General features: G+C 37.4%; 1 protein-coding gene across 1 annotated transcript in view; it reads right to left on the bottom strand.

Annotated features, from left to right (window-relative positions):
* Positions 1–706: 706 nt before the first annotated feature.
* Positions 707–18362, bottom strand: part of ptenb (phosphatase and tensin homolog B) — a 161565-nt gene continuing 143909 nt past the window's right edge. The window contains exons 6-9 of the mRNA XM_060841878.1: positions 18030–18171; positions 17008–17174; positions 12412–12627; positions 707–4319 (exon numbers count right to left, since the gene is read on the bottom strand). Of these exons, the coding sequence (XP_060697861.1) occupies positions 4125–4319; positions 12412–12627; positions 17008–17174; positions 18030–18171 (720 nt within the window). The 3' untranslated portion in view covers positions 707–4124. The remainder of the gene's footprint in view (positions 4320–12411; positions 12628–17007; positions 17175–18029; positions 18172–18362) is intronic.

Genomic DNA, 18362 nt, shown 5'->3' with positions numbered 1-18362 from the left:
GATGTGTATACCTCCTGCATTACATTTCCATTACTTAGTGTGTATGTGTTTTTAAATTGATTATGAGGACCTCTTCATTAACTGGAATATGTGATCAACCGGCACACTCCTGGTCCCATAGGTACCAATTGCTAATAAAATGTTTGCTACAAATATAATTCGTAGTTGTGAATAAAAAGATAAATTAAAGAGAACAGAAAGGTTCACACAAAGAACAACTGGTACACTGAATGGACATCCACATAGAAAAATGGAAGCATAGACTGTCAAAGCTAGGTAAAAATGATTGGATGCAGGAAGAGAGATTTTTCTAAATGGGTGAACTAAGAAAGACCACAAAAACAACAATATTTGCTTCGTTTGAGAGGAATTAAGATGGAGTGATGGAAATGGGGTGGATGCAAAGGTGAAAAATACTGATCATTTTTAGTGGTAACACGTCACAGCACTCCCAGGTATTTAGTTGTACTTACAACTACCATATTAACAAATAAGTTATTGCTCTGAAGATAAAATTTTCTCAGTTAAAACATGGGGACACTCAGATTCCTCATATGTAAAACATACTGGAAACAAATTGAGTGTGTTCGGTCTTTTGCATTTCTTTCTTCCATGAATTTACATAATTTTAATAAATATACAGGATTATGAAGGCAAATATAACCATTCAAGATTCAACACTTGAGGTTAAATACCCACTGCACAATCACAAGAATGAGACTTTAATCTTTAATCAGTTTAAAGTGGAGTTTATAACAGTAAGATAAAGGGTAGTTAACAAACAACACATACAATAACAAATGGACATTGGATTTTATGAGCATCAATAATCTGTACAATTTACATTTGTTGGTTTACTTCTTGTGTATTCTCAGTGCATAGCATTACACACAGAGCAAATAGCTGCACAGCACAATAGTATCTTTAACAGGCTGAAATGGAAAAGGCTGTTTTACAGGCTGAAAATATATCTTTGTATACATATTCTATATGAAACAAAATCCAAATCTGAACAGGCAGAGCAGCAGGCAGCTTTGTCCTACACTGCAGTGAAGCCCCTTTATAGTGCACAGTTCCACCTTTTCCATCTGCATGCATGATGACAGAATTTTGAACAGTATTTTAAGTAAACAAGAGGCACTTTGTGGCAACCACAGGCTTTCTTAAACATATTGCACAAATCTGGTATTACTAATGACATGGACTCTCACACTGGCCCTTATGAATATTTTAAAGCTGAAACTTGGATATTTGATGCTGCCTGTGAAATCCACTCAGCCCATATCTTGTGCCACAGTGCAGGACCCCTGAGGCCACCCATGCAACTGCCCTTTGTGATTTACTGTGGCAAATATAATTCAGTGGGGCTACAGATGACTAAGGATGGCCAAGTAAATTCCTTTACAGTGATGCCGTCAACAAACAATTTCAGACACTAAGCTGCTGCACATCCAAAGAATTTTTTATTAAGCGTATAGTCTGGAAACTCAAGAGAGATAACCTACAGAATGTATTTACCAGACTAATTATGAATACTGTCATAAATAAAAAAAAGAGAGACTGGACAACTTTGTCAGTCAAAGTAATGCATGTCTGGCTCTACAGGGATGGTATTGATACAAGAATATGAAAACATACTATTACCACCTTTCCCACCTTCAGCATGCAAGGCCTTTAGAAGGTTTGGAAAAGTTGTTTATGGACCCCAATACACCCTCGATTTTCAACAGAAAATGAAAAAAACTCTTACAGTGCAAAAGCCTGGTACAATATGCAGCTGCTCTTACCCCGGCTCCTTAGCGTTCCAAGTGACACTGAGAATTTTATTTTCAGTGTTCTGAAGATGAAAGGGCCATCTCTTTGCCCCCTAATGTTAAAGGGAAAATAAAGCTGTATAAATACTTTGCCTGAAGCCAAGCTAAGTATTTCCAAGGCATGTAAGGCAGGAAAGTTTTCCTTCACTTGTTTTTGTGCACCTTTTACAAACTGGCTTTTATTGCCTGCTCCTGGTCGTCAAAATTTCCTTTTATTATCAATATAAAAAGATATAGTGGTAAACGTCTTTATGAAAGATGATAAAACTCTTCAAAAGTGGCTTGTCTCAAATGTTCAGTTGTGAGCAACAGAAGTAAAGGGATTTTGAAAGGGAAGGGGAAATCAATTTTTAAAAAATTAAAAGAAACGTGCCATCAGTAAAAGAAAACTGTCAACAGAAGCTTGTAATTTGATCTATAAACCTATACTCCTTCTCTCTTGAGCTACATTTGTCCATTTCTCTTTCACTGCACAACTCATGCTCTTCACATTAGCTTTTGGACAGTTTTAAAGCACCACTACAAAGAAAGGTTCAAAAGATTCATGGTTTATAGCAAGAACAGACACCAGAACTGAAACATCTAGACACTAACCAACACTAAATGTTTTGGGAAGTTACTTCCAGCTCAAGCTGGATGCAATGTTTGTAATTGTAGTTGTCCATCACCAAATGGCCAAGCATATTATATTTTGTGCTGAAGTAAAGAAAATAAGAGATACATTTTAATGCAATAATGCTCCAGCAAAACACAGTTTTCCCCATCCATAACAGTGTACATTTCCCTCTTGAAAGAGGGCACAAAGGGATTCGCATAATAGACTTTTACCATATCTGTGAGACTCCGTTTAGCTGGCCTTGTGGGAGTATGCAGTTCTATTTTTCTACAATTACAGGAAATGACAACAACTACCAGTTTAACACATTAACCAACAGAGCACAACAGACTTCTTTTCATGCCGTTACAGATGAGTAACGTATACACAGCTTCCTCGATATGAATATAAAACCTCATTTTAAATTTTAAATCCTGTGCATACTACGATCTTTTGTTGAAACCTGTTTATTCTGTTGAAACATCAGTTGCAACAGTTTCCCAATTACTTGCACACAACACATGAGTGACACACTTCATCTAAACATTTGCATACTCCCAATCCAAATTTTCCCTTACTATCATATGCCAATACCAGATCTGGAGAAAGAAGGCATCTTGCCAATAGAAATAGAACAGCTTGTACTATAGAAATGTAATGAAGGTAATTTATAAAGATACTGACTTAAAGTCCAAAACAGTACGAACAAAAAAGTGATCAACTTCAAGCACTGGCCTTGGTGACACAGGACATAGTGGAGCAGCACCAATTAAAATAATTCTAGCTAACTTATTAAATCATTGTAAAATTCTCCTTTTTACATTAACTGTCATAACTTTGAATGGGCATGCTGCCACATTTATAAGATTTAAGCCATTATTACTAAGGGACTCCAGCTTGTGACATCCCCAAAGAAAGGAAGGAAAAAAACTTGAAAATGTTCCTTACTTGGACTCCACATTTTGTATATCTGTGGGCCAGTAAGTTGTTTTTCTTCTGTCCAAGGTTCAAGCCTCCTCCCAGAAAGAATTCCTCAATCCAGCTGCCTTTTCTAGCACCAGTGTGCTTTGAAAGCACAAAAAGCAAGCAGCAGTAGCAGCAGACTGCACAATTCCTCAGGCTTAATGCCTTATAAAATGGTGCAATAAGCTGTAGGTGGTACTGGAACCAGATTATGGATTTTTTTTCCTTTCTGTGCATCCTTTCTAATCCCTTTTCCAAGACATGCATTTTATGCAAACCTTTTCACAAATTCTCCTAGCTGATAACAGATTGATCTGTTGTTAGATGGATTTAAAGGGGCAGGACACAAACTCTTTGTACAGGTAAGTTAGCACCTACTGTTGGCAACATAACACAAAAGGAAAAAATTTCCTACGTACACACCAGATCTGTCTCCACTTTTTATAAAACTGGAATTACATGGGAAAGTGCCTCTTTTTCCTGATTGCGCTTTTATGTGCCATTTGACACACAAAAATGTATACATATAACATATCTACGCAATCACTTTTCATTGGACAACCTTGTGTCAAAACCTTGCGGATGTATGTATGGGGCTAAACAACATTGGTAAGGAAAAGATCATTGTTCCTATAATTGGTGTAGCATTTTACTTGACACATTGTCCTATTGCCATTAAAAAAGGTACTTGCTTTCAGTTTATTCAAGTTTGTTTCCTTTTTCTTGCAGTTATAATTTCCCATAAAAATATTTCAGACTTTTGTTATCTGTGTATGCTGATCTTCATCAAAAGGTTCATTCTCTGGGTCAGAGTCAGTGGTGTCCGAGTATCTATAGTCCTCTGGTTCATTATCACTAACATCTGGCGTTACTGTGGTTGAACTATTGCCCATGGGATGTTGTTGTTGTTGTCGTTCCTCTACCGTTTTTGTGAATAACAGCTTCACCTGTACAGTGAGAAAAGGTAGAAATAATTACATGAGGTACATCACATTAACTTTCATCACTGTTTGAACTTTTGGAGTAACATTACGACCACTGTGCTCTTTAGTAACGTCTATAGTAAACATTGCGCTACTGTAATTTGCTAGATATTTCAGACACGTGGATCAAAAATGGTGTTCAAGTGGCAGAATACATCCTTGAAGCCTGAATTCATATCCATTTTCAATCTGACATCACAAGCATAAAATTAAATTTATACTTTACAATAATTTCCTGAAAACATTTAATTGAAATCACACGGTCACATCCCCAAGAACTGTGATCTAAATTGTTTAAATTCCAGCTATTAAGCCAGGTAAGGTCCACAAACAACTAAGCTAGCAAACTGATGAATACTTCTGAGTTGATATTATGTGTTATCAGTTGTGTGAAATATATATTGTACTATTGCTTACACTGTTAATGGGAACTAAACAGGGAAGCATGGTGCTTTGGGAAATATTTATCTTTCTCGAATACTGAAATTAAGAATCACCTTTGCTCTTTCTCAATCTTTGAATGTAAAGGAATATACAGAAAGGAAAATTTAATAAATAGGTCTCAGGAAATTGGCAAATGCAAATACACCAGCCTTATTCAAGAAAGGAGAGAGACAGTAAGCAGAAAACTATCAGCCAGTCAGCTTAATATCTTTCATTGGGAAAACACAAGAAAATACAAGAATACAAGTTTTAAAATATGGCAGAATATTTGCAATCAGACAGAATCAACACAATTTTGTGAAAAAGGAGTTGCGTTTGACAAATTTATTCAAGCTCTTTAAGAATATTAAAAAAAGGTAGATAAAGGGAAATTGTGGAGGGAGTTCCAAAAAGGCATTCAAAAAACTGCAACATAAAAGGTTACAACATATGATAAGAGTGCATGTTGAGATTAATATTGCTTGGATAAAAGACAAGTCAACTAACAACAAGAGTCATGATAAATGGTAGCTTTCTCACTGACAACTGCAATTTGTGGAGTGCTACATAAATGAAATCTGAAACCTCCAGTAGTTATGATATATATTAATGATTTTGATGAAGGGACCAACCAGCAGTACTGTCGCCAAGGCTGCTGACGACAAGATGATACATAGGGATGCAAATGAGTGTCTGCACATGGATGGTCACGTGTAAGGGAAAAAATTTGGCAGATGGAGTGCACTTTAACAGAAAAACAAACAGATTAGTATTATTTAAATAGAAAGACACTGCAGAATGTTTTGGTACAGAGGGACCTATGTGCCTTTAACACAATCACACAGAGTCAGCAAGTAATTAACATGACAAATGCAATTTTAATGCTTAATATAAAGAGCATGGTGTACAACGTTAAATAAGTCTTGGTATAATCATAGAGAGCATCAGTGAAGTCACACCTAAAGGACCGTGATTTTCACCACCTTTCTTAAGAAAACTTGCACTGGAGGCAGTTCAGCAAAGATTCACTATGCTTATTCCTCAAACAAACAGACTGTTTCACGAGGAAGGTTTCAACAAATCAGGTTAATTGTAATTACAGGTGCAGCAGGTAATCAGGAAGGCGAGCAAGGTTTGTCCTTATTTCAAGAGGATTGGAATGTAAGAGTAGGGAAATCTTACTGCAGCTGTACAAGATGCTGGTGAGATCACATCTGAAGTGTTGAGTGCAATTTTGGTCCCCTTATTTAAGGAAAGCTAACACTTCATTGGAGACAGTTCAGAGAACATTCACTGGGATGATCCCCAGTATGGAAGGATTGTTTGAAAAGCAAATACTGAATAAGTTGGGACACTAATTAATTGAATTTAGGGAATGAGGAAGGGGTGCACATTTAGGCTGAGGTAGGTTCTTGAACACGAGGGAAATGGACTTAAAGTGGTTCTGAGGAAAGTCAGATTAGCCATGATCCGACTGAATTGGGGAGCAAGCTTGAGGGGATGAAAGACCTGCTGTTGGATAGTGGTGAGGCCAGGACTGGATACAGAGTGCAAAGTGAAAATGATCACAATGCTTCTGTCAATCTACTTATTCCAAAAAAAGCATCAAATCTTGCTGGGGCGGAAGAAAAATTCAGTTCAAATGCATTTTTTCAACAAAAAAAATCCACTTTACTTACTTAAAATAAGTTTGTCCAATAGTTGTCAGGTTGGAGAAAGAATTCATAACTTAACCCAACAAACTGTACAAGTAATTAGGGGGTTTCTAAAACATTCTTACATACTCAGAGTTCCCTATAAAATTTGGGAGACTGAATTTAAGTAATAACAAATGCAGATGAAGATGAAGATGAATGGATGTGCCTTCTATTTGAGCAATCCAGCAGAAGTCCAATTGTGACATGAAAAGGGAAACATCGGGAATGGAAAATGTGAATGACTGAAGTGACAATTCTGTTTTAGTAGTGGACCATTGTGTTATCAGGAATCTACAGGGATGTTTCTTCCCCTTTCAGATACAAGGTTCACATTCAGAATTAAAAGTATACCATATATACTCGTGTATAGGTTGAATTTTGAAGACTTTTTTTGAGCTGAAATTAAGGGGTTGACTTATACACAAGATACGGTTTAAGGGGTTGAAATTCATGCTTGGCACGAGTCAAAAAAATGGACAAACAAGAGCCAGATCTCTATATAAAATCAAAAACAATAAAACAAAAGAATTATGGCCATTGTTAAATATTTATCTACAAAATAATTATCTCCATTCTGTCTGCTATTGTAGTACCGTAAAGTACATGTAGGTCTACACATACTGGAATGTACAAAAGTTAATAGGCATACCAGTAACATACAATTCATGAAATAAAAATTAAAGAGCAGTAAAATAAAAAAAAGTGATAGTATTTCATTTAAGAAGACTACATGAAACTGTTAATAATATAAAACAAACATTTTACATTAAAAACAGATATTTACAGCAAAAAACTCTTTACACCCATATATCACAAACATTATGGGACAGCTTCTTCAAACAAAAGTTACCAATACATGCAAAAGTCCATTAGAATCCTTCAAATTCACAGTCCACATCAGTTGCATGACTGAATAATGCATTTCAGTTGTCTGAGTCAAGAATATTGTTGTATGGATCATCTTCATCTGATCTCTCAAGGGGGTCATCAATTGGTTTGTCATCACTCCCATCTGACCATAAATAATCATCCTCAGTCCCATCTAAAGCATTAGAAATTCCTCATTTTTTGAAGGCTTTCACAATAATTTCAGTTTTCATCTCCTTCCGGGACTCAACAATCCACTCTGTATCCTAAACCTCTCTGTAACCTACAACATCCTTCGTCGCTATCCACAACTCTATTGACCTTAGTGTCATTTGCAAATTTGCTAACTCATCCATCTATGCCCTCATCCAGGTCATTTATAAAATGACAAACAATTGTGAACCCAAAACAGATCCTTGCGGTACCCCACTCGTAACTGAACCCAGGATTAATATTGCCCATCAACCATCACCCTCTGTTTCCTTTCAGCTAGCCAATTTCTGATCTAAACCGCTAAATCACCCTCAATCTCTTGTCTCCGTATTTTGTGCAATAGCCTACCGTGAGGAACCCAATTGCCTTACCAAAATCCATATACACCATATTAACTGCTTTACCCACATCCACCTGTTTGGTCACCATCTCAAAGAACTCAATAAGGTTTGTGAGGCACAACCTACATTTTACAAAACTGTGTTGACTATCCATAACCAACTTATTCCTCTCTAGATTATTATAAATCCTATCTCTTATAACTCTTTACAACACTTTACCCATAAACGAAGTACGGCTCACAGGTCTATAATTTCCAGGGCTGTCTCTACTCCACTTCTTGAGCAAGGGAACATTTGCTATCCACCAGCCTTCTGCCACTATTCCTGTAAACGATGATTAAATAAAGATCAAAGCCAAAGGCTCGGCAATCTCCTCCCTGTTTTCCCAGAGAATCCTAGGATAAATCCCATCTGGCCCGGGAGATTTATCTATTTTCACACTTTCCAGAATTGCTAACACCTCCTCCCTATGCACCTCAATCCCATCTAGTCTAGCAACCTGTATCTCAGTATTCTCCTTGACCACATTGTCTTTTTCTAGTATGAATACTGACAAAACGTATTCATTTAGCACTTCCCCGATCTCCTCTGACTCCACACACAAAATCACACTACTATCTTGATTGCCCTCATCTTTCTCGAGTCATATTTTTACTCCTGATATATTCTTGATCCTATCCGCCAATGACTTCTCATGTAGAAGTACTTCGCAGTGGCTGGTCCTTGAATAAGCTCAGCATTTCAATTATGCCCATCCCTGCAGTTTCCTTCCACATCCAATGCATCCTAAATCTTGCCTAATCGCATCATAATTGCCTTTCCCCCAGCTATAACTCTTGCCCTGTGGCATATACCTATCCCTTCTTATCACTAAAGTAAACATATCCGAATTGAGGTCACTTCAAAATTATGTCATTCTTTGTGATGTCATTTTGTTGGGAAAATTTGGGAGAGTTTTACAACAAGTTTGAAGCATACTGTACATGACACCTACTTCCAAGGAACTGAAGCAACAGCCAGAAGACAAGGTCGAGGGCTGCCACAAGGTATTTGTGATGACACAGGTACTGTATTTGAATAAAGAATGTGGAAATCATGCCCTTTAAGGTTGTGTGTATGGTCAGGAAGAGACCCCTGAATAATTAGGGTTGACTTAGTCACGAGGTATATGAAAAATACCAGATTTTTGGGCAAAAATAATGAGTTTACTTATATATGAGAGCGACCTATACACAAGCAATATATGGTAATTAATAACCACGTTTTTCATTAGTGTAGTTAAACTAAGTCTAACAATAATCTAGCAATCTCAAAGAATTTAGCAACGCCATCTTTTTGTGCTGAGAGCGTCCTTACATCAGCAAATACAAAAAGAAGAATGGTGCAGAATGGCTTTGGGTTATAGGTTCTGTCAAGAAAGCCCAGAAGAACAATGTTTCACAACTGTTAGGCATTAATGGATGGTTTCTGATCTCACTTTAGAAACACCTCATCGCAGTGTTTGCTGCATTACCCTCACTGAGTCTGAATTCTGGATGAATATTGGCACGTACCACAACTTTAACTGGTGACAGCGTAACTATCGAGGCTTATCTCAGTCATTTCGTTAGCTATCATTCAATCCTAGCTACTTGTTGGTCTTGTAAATAGAATGCTATGACAAAGAACTTTTTCCCAAAGTCAGGCCTGATTTGAATAGTCAAGAGAAGTCTGATCAAAAGAATTTCGCTCTACTTTGGCCCTAGCCATCAGGCTATGTCATTACAAAAAAAGAATATTAATGGGCATAAATTTGGATTTACCAATTCTGGAGATGATGGAGGCTGTAAGGCTGGTCAGGAAAGGGCTGGAATTGTCCAATCTACAAATAACAGAAGCATGGATGATTGGTCACGCAAACGACTCTGAAGGGGGGGTAGGCACAGTCACGGGCAATGTCACGGAGGTAGAAACAAACATTCTTATTGATTGAGTGAATACGTGGCTTGAAACTCTCATTTAGATGTATTTCATCTCAAAATGTACTGTTAGATGATTCACATTTATCCAATGTTCTGCCCAATCTGCTAAACCTACACCTTCAAGCCCTTTACAGTCTTTAACGTGTTCTTTTGTCAAACTTTTTGATGGCGTTGCCTACAAGTTAGTTCATATTTAACTGTGAACAACATAAAACCAGCACGGGCTCTCATTGAAAATATCATCTCCAACACCTGCAAATTCAGTCTTTGTTTTTAGTTTGCTGACCAATTCTGCATCCAAGGTACCTACATTTGCTTATGTCCTATGCATTAGATGTTTTAATAGATTTTTTTCAGAGACTTTGTCATATGCCTTCCAAAAATTCAAAGACTTACATCCACTGCAGTCCCTGTCTTGATCCAACTGATCTTACCAAACACCTATTTTGTCAAACATAGCATTCCTTTAACAAACAATACTATCTAAATTGATTAATACAGATATTTCTACACGTTGACTAATTTTATCTCAAATTAAAAGGAAGCTATCTACAAGTGACTTTAGACTAACTGGTTTATAGTTTCCTACTATATTCTATGTATTTTTTTTTAACTAGTGTGTATATTTCCAGCTCTGTCATCCCATAGTCTAAAAATACTTTAAGGAAGGTGCTTTAGAAACCATATAATCTCAAAATAAGAAAGGGCTGAGCAGCTCAAACATCCACTCATGCTCAATCAGGAAAGGAGAGGCTCTTACACCCATGACCGACAATAATCACATTTGGAATCTTTATGCACCTCCCCGCCATGTTATATGACATGACATACAATAGGTAGCCACGTTGAGATATAATTCTAGATAACAATTGCGGAGTTTGGTCTTTTCAGTTAGACGCAATTCAACTGAGCAATAAAATTTTGGAATGCTTCGCAAATTGGTCAGTGATTAAAAAAAAGCTCGTTGGCAGTATTCTGTAGACAATTTAGCGCTTTTATTTGATCGATTTCCTTTTACACTTTCATGTTTTAAATATTAATTTATCCAGCCACATTGGATTTACCCCTGTGTGATCACATGCTAGTTCTAGAAAGCTGAATCATGCAACCATGCTGCCTGGTTTAATTTGTGCACATATTTGTTCCTCATTGCTTTGTTCTGTGTGAATTTTGTAAACTAAAACTAATTTTAGGGCTGTTATTGCAATGGTGATAAGTCATTATTAGAATATCATGACCTGCATTTATTTTCAGTAACTTGTAAAAGATCGGGGAAAGGAAAAGAGATGAAGGTACTCTTCTTTACACATGGTGTTACAATGACCTAAAATGCCCTAACTGAAAAAACAACAGAAACAGACTCAGTAAGGACTTACAGTCTGTTCTGATACAATGCAAAAGTTCCGTTACCGTGTGATCCCCACATATCTACAAAAAAAATCACGTGATAATAGCACGTTTTAAAATCAATGGGGCCTGAATTGCATTATAGCCAATACAGTTAAGGAATTTGCATTCTTCAAATAACAGACTAAACTCTTCAATCGTCTTGTAGCCAATTTGCATTGAAGAAACACACTTTACAGCAGAACTGACTTTGTTGAAAGGGGCAGGGGAAACAGATGAGGAAATTAGACTAACTGATTAACATTTTCAAAGAAATGACACAAGGCATGACAGAATCATATCGTCTTGCAGCACAGGAAGTTGTCACAATTCCTCAGATATTGACTCAATCTATGGCCTTATGCAAGAAGACCTGTATAACATCCAAGCTTAGGGTCATCACTGGCAAGAAATAGTGATGCCACACAAAGTCCAGGCATTGACCATCACCAACAAGAGGGAAATCTAACAATCACCCCTTACTAATCCATGTTATTCCTAGCATTGAATATCCCTTTTATCAACATTCCAGGGGTTGCCACTGACCAAGAGACTAAACTGGACTGGGTGTAAAAATCCTGTGGTGACAAAATCGAGTCAGAGGCTAGGAATTCTACAGCAAGTAACCTATCTCGTGTCTCCATAAGGCCTGTCCACCATCTACAAAGTACAAATCAGGATTGTGATACAATACTTTGAATTTGCCTGCAGTTCCACAAACACTCAAAAAGTTTGACACTCCCCAGTCCATTTGATTGGTACAGCATCCACCTTGAACTTCACTCCCTTCACCACTGACATAATAATAGCAGCAAGTACTGTCTATAAAATGCACTGCAAAAGAACTCACCCAGACTACCAGCACCTTCCAAACACAACCTCTAATGACATTTGACCAGGGCAGCAAGATGATGTGAATACCAGGAGCTTTGAAAGCTCCTTTCGAAGTCACACACCATCCTGATTTGCAACTATACTGCTGATTCTTTATTGTTATCGGGTCAAAATCCTGGAATCGTCTTTGTAACAGGATTGTAGTTCTCCCTACACCCCAAGGACTGCAGCAGCACAAGGAAGCAGCTCTTTGCCATGTACTTCAAAGCAATTAGAGATAGGCAATAAATGCTGTCCAGCCACATTCTATGAAGGCATAAGAAAACATACTAACCTTGAAATTTGGTGAGAAGTATCTGTTGGCCTTGTCTTTGTTTGCCTTGTCAAGTTCATTTTTAGTCAATGTAAGAGCCAGATATTCTTTGTCATTATCTGTACGCCAACCATCATCATCCTTGTCTGTAACAATGCTGCCATTTTCTACTTTATCTAAGTTCTCATTTGGTTGTGGGATGAAGAATGTATTTATCCAAAAATGGAACATTTTATCCTGAAGAAAAGAAAATAATCTGTAAATCTCACGTAATGTTAACAGTCTGGAGTTCATTAGAAGAAACAATTTGGTCCATTCAATCCATGCACTGGTTGAATGTAGTCACAACATTAAGACCATTTTTAGCCTTGGAAATGACCAATACTGCTATAGACATACTGTAGTGATCACTGGTCTGTTAAATGGAGCAATGGTATGAAGGAAACCCTATGTTTGAATCCTGTTCAAGATACTGGCAATGTATAAGGAGTCTTCAGTTTTTAAGTAACATGTTCTAGATAAGCTCTAAAGCTCAATTTTTCAAACAGATTTCAGAAAAGCATTGATTATCATTTCCAAAGAAAACTGCTTTCAGAAATATGGAAGTAGATATTACTGTAATTGAATTACTATCACTGCAGCAATCTTACCATCTTTGAGATGTCTAAACATATTTTCTTACTGTACTAGGGAAAGGCACCAAAGAAAAATGCATGTGGCTATTAGGAACAGAACAATCAAAACCAAACAAAAATGACTGCAAGAGTTGCTAATTGAAATTTTAAAATACTCGAATAAATTGAAAAGTATGCACTTATACAGACCTGGTAGAAGATTGACTGCAGATGTTGCATTCCTAGAGAAGAGAAAAGGCAAGGAAAAGAGGAGCAAAACAAAAAACCAAAACAGTACTTTTGATTGTTTTCAGCAATGAGGAACTGATGAAATAGGGAGATACAAAGTAATAAGTAACTTGTCGAAAAAAAATTCCAATTGCTCAGGTTTATTTATCAAATTTCTCAGCAAAATTTAAATTTCCACTGTGTTAACTTAGCTAATCTCAGCAAAAAAGTGGCGCTGATGCTACAGTATCTCTCAGTGGAGCTAGAGAAGGAAGCAATGAACATTCAACACTCCACTTTCAAATACAATTCAGCAAACCTACTGAAAAAGCATAGGTCTAGACATTGGGAGCAAAATAAAGACCAGGCAGAATTCTGTACCTCTTCCGTGCAAATGGCATGCTAAATGATACACAAGGGATAGAACTGCATATGAATATTAGCCATTTGGGTCATCTCAGGGGTCTGTGCTTGTGAATGGCATTCCAAGAATGCCTTCAGATTGGCAGGAAGAGAACCGATGAAAAAAATGAAAACCCTTGTCCTCGGCCCTCCTAGGGAACAATTTCCTTGGTGAATATATAAAGGGTGCCCAATTTTTCACACACCCACTCCTCATACCAATTCCAAAAATCAAATCAACTTTACAAAATTAGGTTGCTGTGTAGGTCAATTACAGAAGTCACTGAACCATTTCCAAATATCACTGAGATAAGGGAAAGTTCTCCTCTGTGAGCTTTATTAAAGGAATCATTCATAAAATAAACCTACATATGTGACACTTTTCCATATAACAAATAAATTATTTTCTATACAAGGTAATGACTACCTATGGTCCTTTGAACAATCTGTGGTAGGTAAAGTTAATGCCAGTTGTCTTTGACTTAATTTGCAAGAATGAGAAGATTATAATGATGCTGTTAACCAAAACATGGCACTTTTGATTACGATGTTGCATACCGTTAAGACTATGGCCATCACAGAGTGAGAGTGAAAGTGTGAGAGAGTGAGAAAGAGAGAGTGAGAGAGAGAGAGAGTGTGAGAGAGAGAGAGAGAGAGTGTGAGAGAGAGAGAGTGTGTGAGAGAGAGAGAGAGAGTGTGAGAGAGAATCTCTCTGTGTGTTTGGGTGTGAGGAGTTGACTGCATCTCTGCATGCTTATTTCTGTAAATCTGTGTAATCTGATGAGATACACAAAATGCTTAGAATCAGATGTCAGATACCCAAGCTCAATATTAAGCATTTCCAGCTCCACTATAGAGGTCAATGCAAACTTCTAACCAAACTATAAGCTTTGGCCTCACCTCAGAAGTGCACACAATCTTTTCAAATTTTAAATTAGATTAGATTAGATTAGATTAGATTACTTACAGTGTGGAAACAGGCCCTTCGGCCCAACAAGTCCACACCGACCCGCCGAAGCGCAACCCACCCATACCCCTACATTTACCCCTTACCTAACACTACGGGCAATTTAGCATGGCCAATTCACCTGACCCGCACATCTTTGGACTGTGGGAGGAAACCGGAGCACCCGGAGGAAACCCACGCAGACACGGGGAGAACGTGCAAACTCCACACAGTCAGTCGCCTGAGTCGGGAATTGAACCCGGGTCTCAGGCGCTGTGAAGCAGCAGTGCTAACCACTGTGCCACCGTGCCGCCCATCAACTTTCATTCTTGTATCAACTTTTCTGTCATCAATGATTGCAAGTTAGTAATAAATTTGGAGGGGTTGTGTTCAACATCCACAAGAAACTGGATAAAGCCTGTTTAAATGCATTTACAGGACACAACACAAATGGGTGTTGTTGGTTTGAAGAGGCTGGAAGGTTGGCAAGTGGGCCCATGTTTCATTTTGATATAACTGATCATTTAGATTGAGGCATTAAAAGTATATGAAAATGTACTGATCACATAGTTGCATTCTACTGTTTGCAAAATGACCTACAATCAGTTTAGCAACATCAGGCATGTACTAACTTTACAGAAAAAAATTAAAAGCAGCAGTTTATAGTATAGATATGGCATATCACTAAATATTAGATTTGCATCACGAGTTATGAGGCGAGACTTGAGACAATTGGAGTATTTTCAATGAAGCAGAAAAAGCCAAGAGAAAATTTCAGAAGTTTAAAGCAGAGGAAGGTACACAGTAAATACATTTTTTGAGCAATCGGGCTGTGTAGACATGATGAATTTAATGGCCTATTTCTGTGTTCATAAATGTTTACATTTTTAAAGTTTGTAGCAAGCTAAAAGAGACTATTATCCCACCCTTTTGAATCCAAGTCCTGACTCAATTCAGTTCCCAGCTTTCCTATTTCTTACAGAAAAAGAATTGTAAATCTAAAGCATTGAGTTTTGAATGTCTTTATTATAAAGCCCCATTCAATTATTCAAAATAATGTCAGATGGCAGTACATGTTAGACATAGTGGTAACACAATCAATTCAAGAAATTTGTTGACAATTACATTCAAAAAAGGTTTCATAACTTATCCAACATTTGAATAATCTATTGCTCTCTATTTTTTAGTCATGTTGAGGATTTCGACTGCTGCATCGAGATTTCACCTCTGCTACCCAAAACTAATTTGTGCATTATTTCTTACTCTCTGTTCAGGTCCTGTTTTATGTGGTGATTGCCACTGTAGGCTGAGCCAACTAACTGGGAAAGGATCTTTGTCCACTTGTCATGTAAATATTAAATCTCAGGTTGATGCACTAGTTTCTATGAATATAAGAATGCTCACTGCTCTAGGTTTCAACCAACCTGAAGATCAAATGCTGAACCAGGTTTTAGTCAAAAACTATTTTGTCAATGGGATTCATACTTGCAAAATAGTTCAAATATTGAAGAAGGTGAAATAATACAGTTTTTTTTCCCTTTGAAAAACATTTATAATGAAGGCAGAACAGTTAAATAATGCAGCAGTTAGGTGTAAAATTGAAAGGGACTGAATTGCAAGAAAAGAAAATACAGGCAGACTTTTTAATTAACAATTCACTTTTACAGTTCACTAGGACTTGAACAGGTGATGGCAGAGGCAGCATGGTGGTAGTGGTTAGCATTGCTGCCTCACAGCACCACAGGCCCAGATTCAATTCCGGTCTTGGGTGATTGTCTGTGTGGAGTCTGCAATTTCTCCCTGTGACTGTGTGGGTTTCTGCTGGGTGCTCCAGTTTCCTCTCACAGACCAAAGATGTGCAGGCTAGGTGGATTATAGGATTATGGGGTATGGGTGGGATGCTGTGTATTGGTGAGATACTCTTTGGAGAGTGGGTGCAGACTTGATGGGCCAAATGGCCTCTTTCTGCACTGTAGGGTATGAAAACAGTGCGCAGCAATGGTTAATAGGTTATAATTTGAGATGCTCTGATGAAAGATCATTGACTTGAAATGTGAACTTTATGTCTGTCTCCACATATGCTGCCAATCCGGTTGAGTAGTTCCAGCAATTTCTGTTCTCATTTCAGATTTCTTGCGTCTGTGATATTTTGCTTTTATAATCTGCATGCATGATTTGCAAAACCAATGCAATCTCAGTATTGTATTTGGCTGCTGAATCTCTTGCTGATGGAATTAAGAGTGTGGAAATTAAACAACTGGAATTACTACAGTATTCTTTTCCACTCTTGCATGTTTGGTAAAGGCTACTGAAGGCAAGATGTTTTGCTTTGCACTACACAGACTAAAGGTGTCTGGATCTTTGATATGTACACATATCTATATTCCAAGGTACATAAAAATGACTCCAGATTTGGTAGGAACAAACCTTTTTCATCATCTTGTTCTGTTTGTGGAAGAATTCCACTTTAATATCTCCACACACTGGTAGAGGTTGAGGAAAATCAAAATACATGTACTTGTCTTCACGCCTGGTCGGTCCCAAAGAGGAAGTGAAGATCTTCACCTTCAGCTGCGAAACCACAAACATCGGGTCTAAGAAAGAACAAAAGAATTTTAGCTATTCACCTTTCAAAAAAAAGGGAAATATTCACTACAATGTTCTTTTGTAACCAATCTGCAAAATGCCTAATGAAGCCGAATATAAATAATTCTGGTAGCTTCAGCTAGCAATTTAAATATTCCAAGATATACATTCCCTAACCAATCTCTCTTTAATAAATGTGCTACAAACTAGAACGCAAGATATTCTTCTAATCAAATATTGGGTTTCTTGAAAATGGTTATACTCTAAATAATAAAGCAAAGTGATACTGCTGTCAGTGACACACAATCTTGAAACTTAAAGGATTCATCTACCCATTGCCTTCCCAAAGGTCAAGGTTTTGCTTCCTCTAGTGCTCATTAATGGAACATGCAGAGCATTAGAATAATGATGGCAAAAAGGGGCTCTAAAACTGACCTCCCCTGGATGTAAGAATGTAACGATGATGATAAAAAGTGATACAGTAGCTCTGATTGCACAAATAAGCTCAGCAGAAACATGTCACTATAAAATGTCCAGTTAACTCTCTAGGCTAATTTATAAGTAATGGATACTTGGTTAAGTAAGCAGAGAAGCATTGATGGTGAACCTCCTCTCCCCCAACAAACCTGAGTCTTTTGGGGTGTATGGGTGAGGGTACAAGGGGATGGGGAGCGTTTGCTTAGTATTAAAAGAGCTATGTGGCATCAAACATATCAAATTGGAGTGCTGTTTGAAAGAAGAAATTGTAAAAACAACATGAAACAACATAACAACATTGTTAGACTGAAACAGGAATGTAATTACAATTTTCTGCCCTTTCCCTATAAATATATACAACTAAAAAGTAGTAAATAACAACTTACTGCATGTCCCACCACTGAACATTGGAACAGTTTCAAATTGCATCTTGTGAAACAGTAATGCCACTGGCTTGTAATCCAATCTGTGCTTCAAAAGGTAGCTGTAATAGTATACATAGCGCCTCTGGCTAGGAATTGTTACACCCTAAAAAAGAAGCAAAATACACGCATGTATATTGTCCAATACTGCAGTACAGAAATTTTGAATAGTTCAGTTTCTAATATGTTATTTACTCCAATTCCTGGCTATGTAGACATTAAGGAGATGCCTGGATAAAATTATACATTCAGAACAGCACTAGCAGTGACAAATTTTGTATTGCAACTGTATTGACA

This window comes from Hemiscyllium ocellatum, chromosome 22 (genome assembly GCF_020745735.1).
Source record: "Hemiscyllium ocellatum isolate sHemOce1 chromosome 22, sHemOce1.pat.X.cur, whole genome shotgun sequence".
Taxonomy (NCBI): domain Eukaryota; kingdom Metazoa; phylum Chordata; class Chondrichthyes; order Orectolobiformes; family Hemiscylliidae; genus Hemiscyllium; species Hemiscyllium ocellatum.
This window is presented reverse-complemented; position numbering and strand designations above follow the sequence as displayed.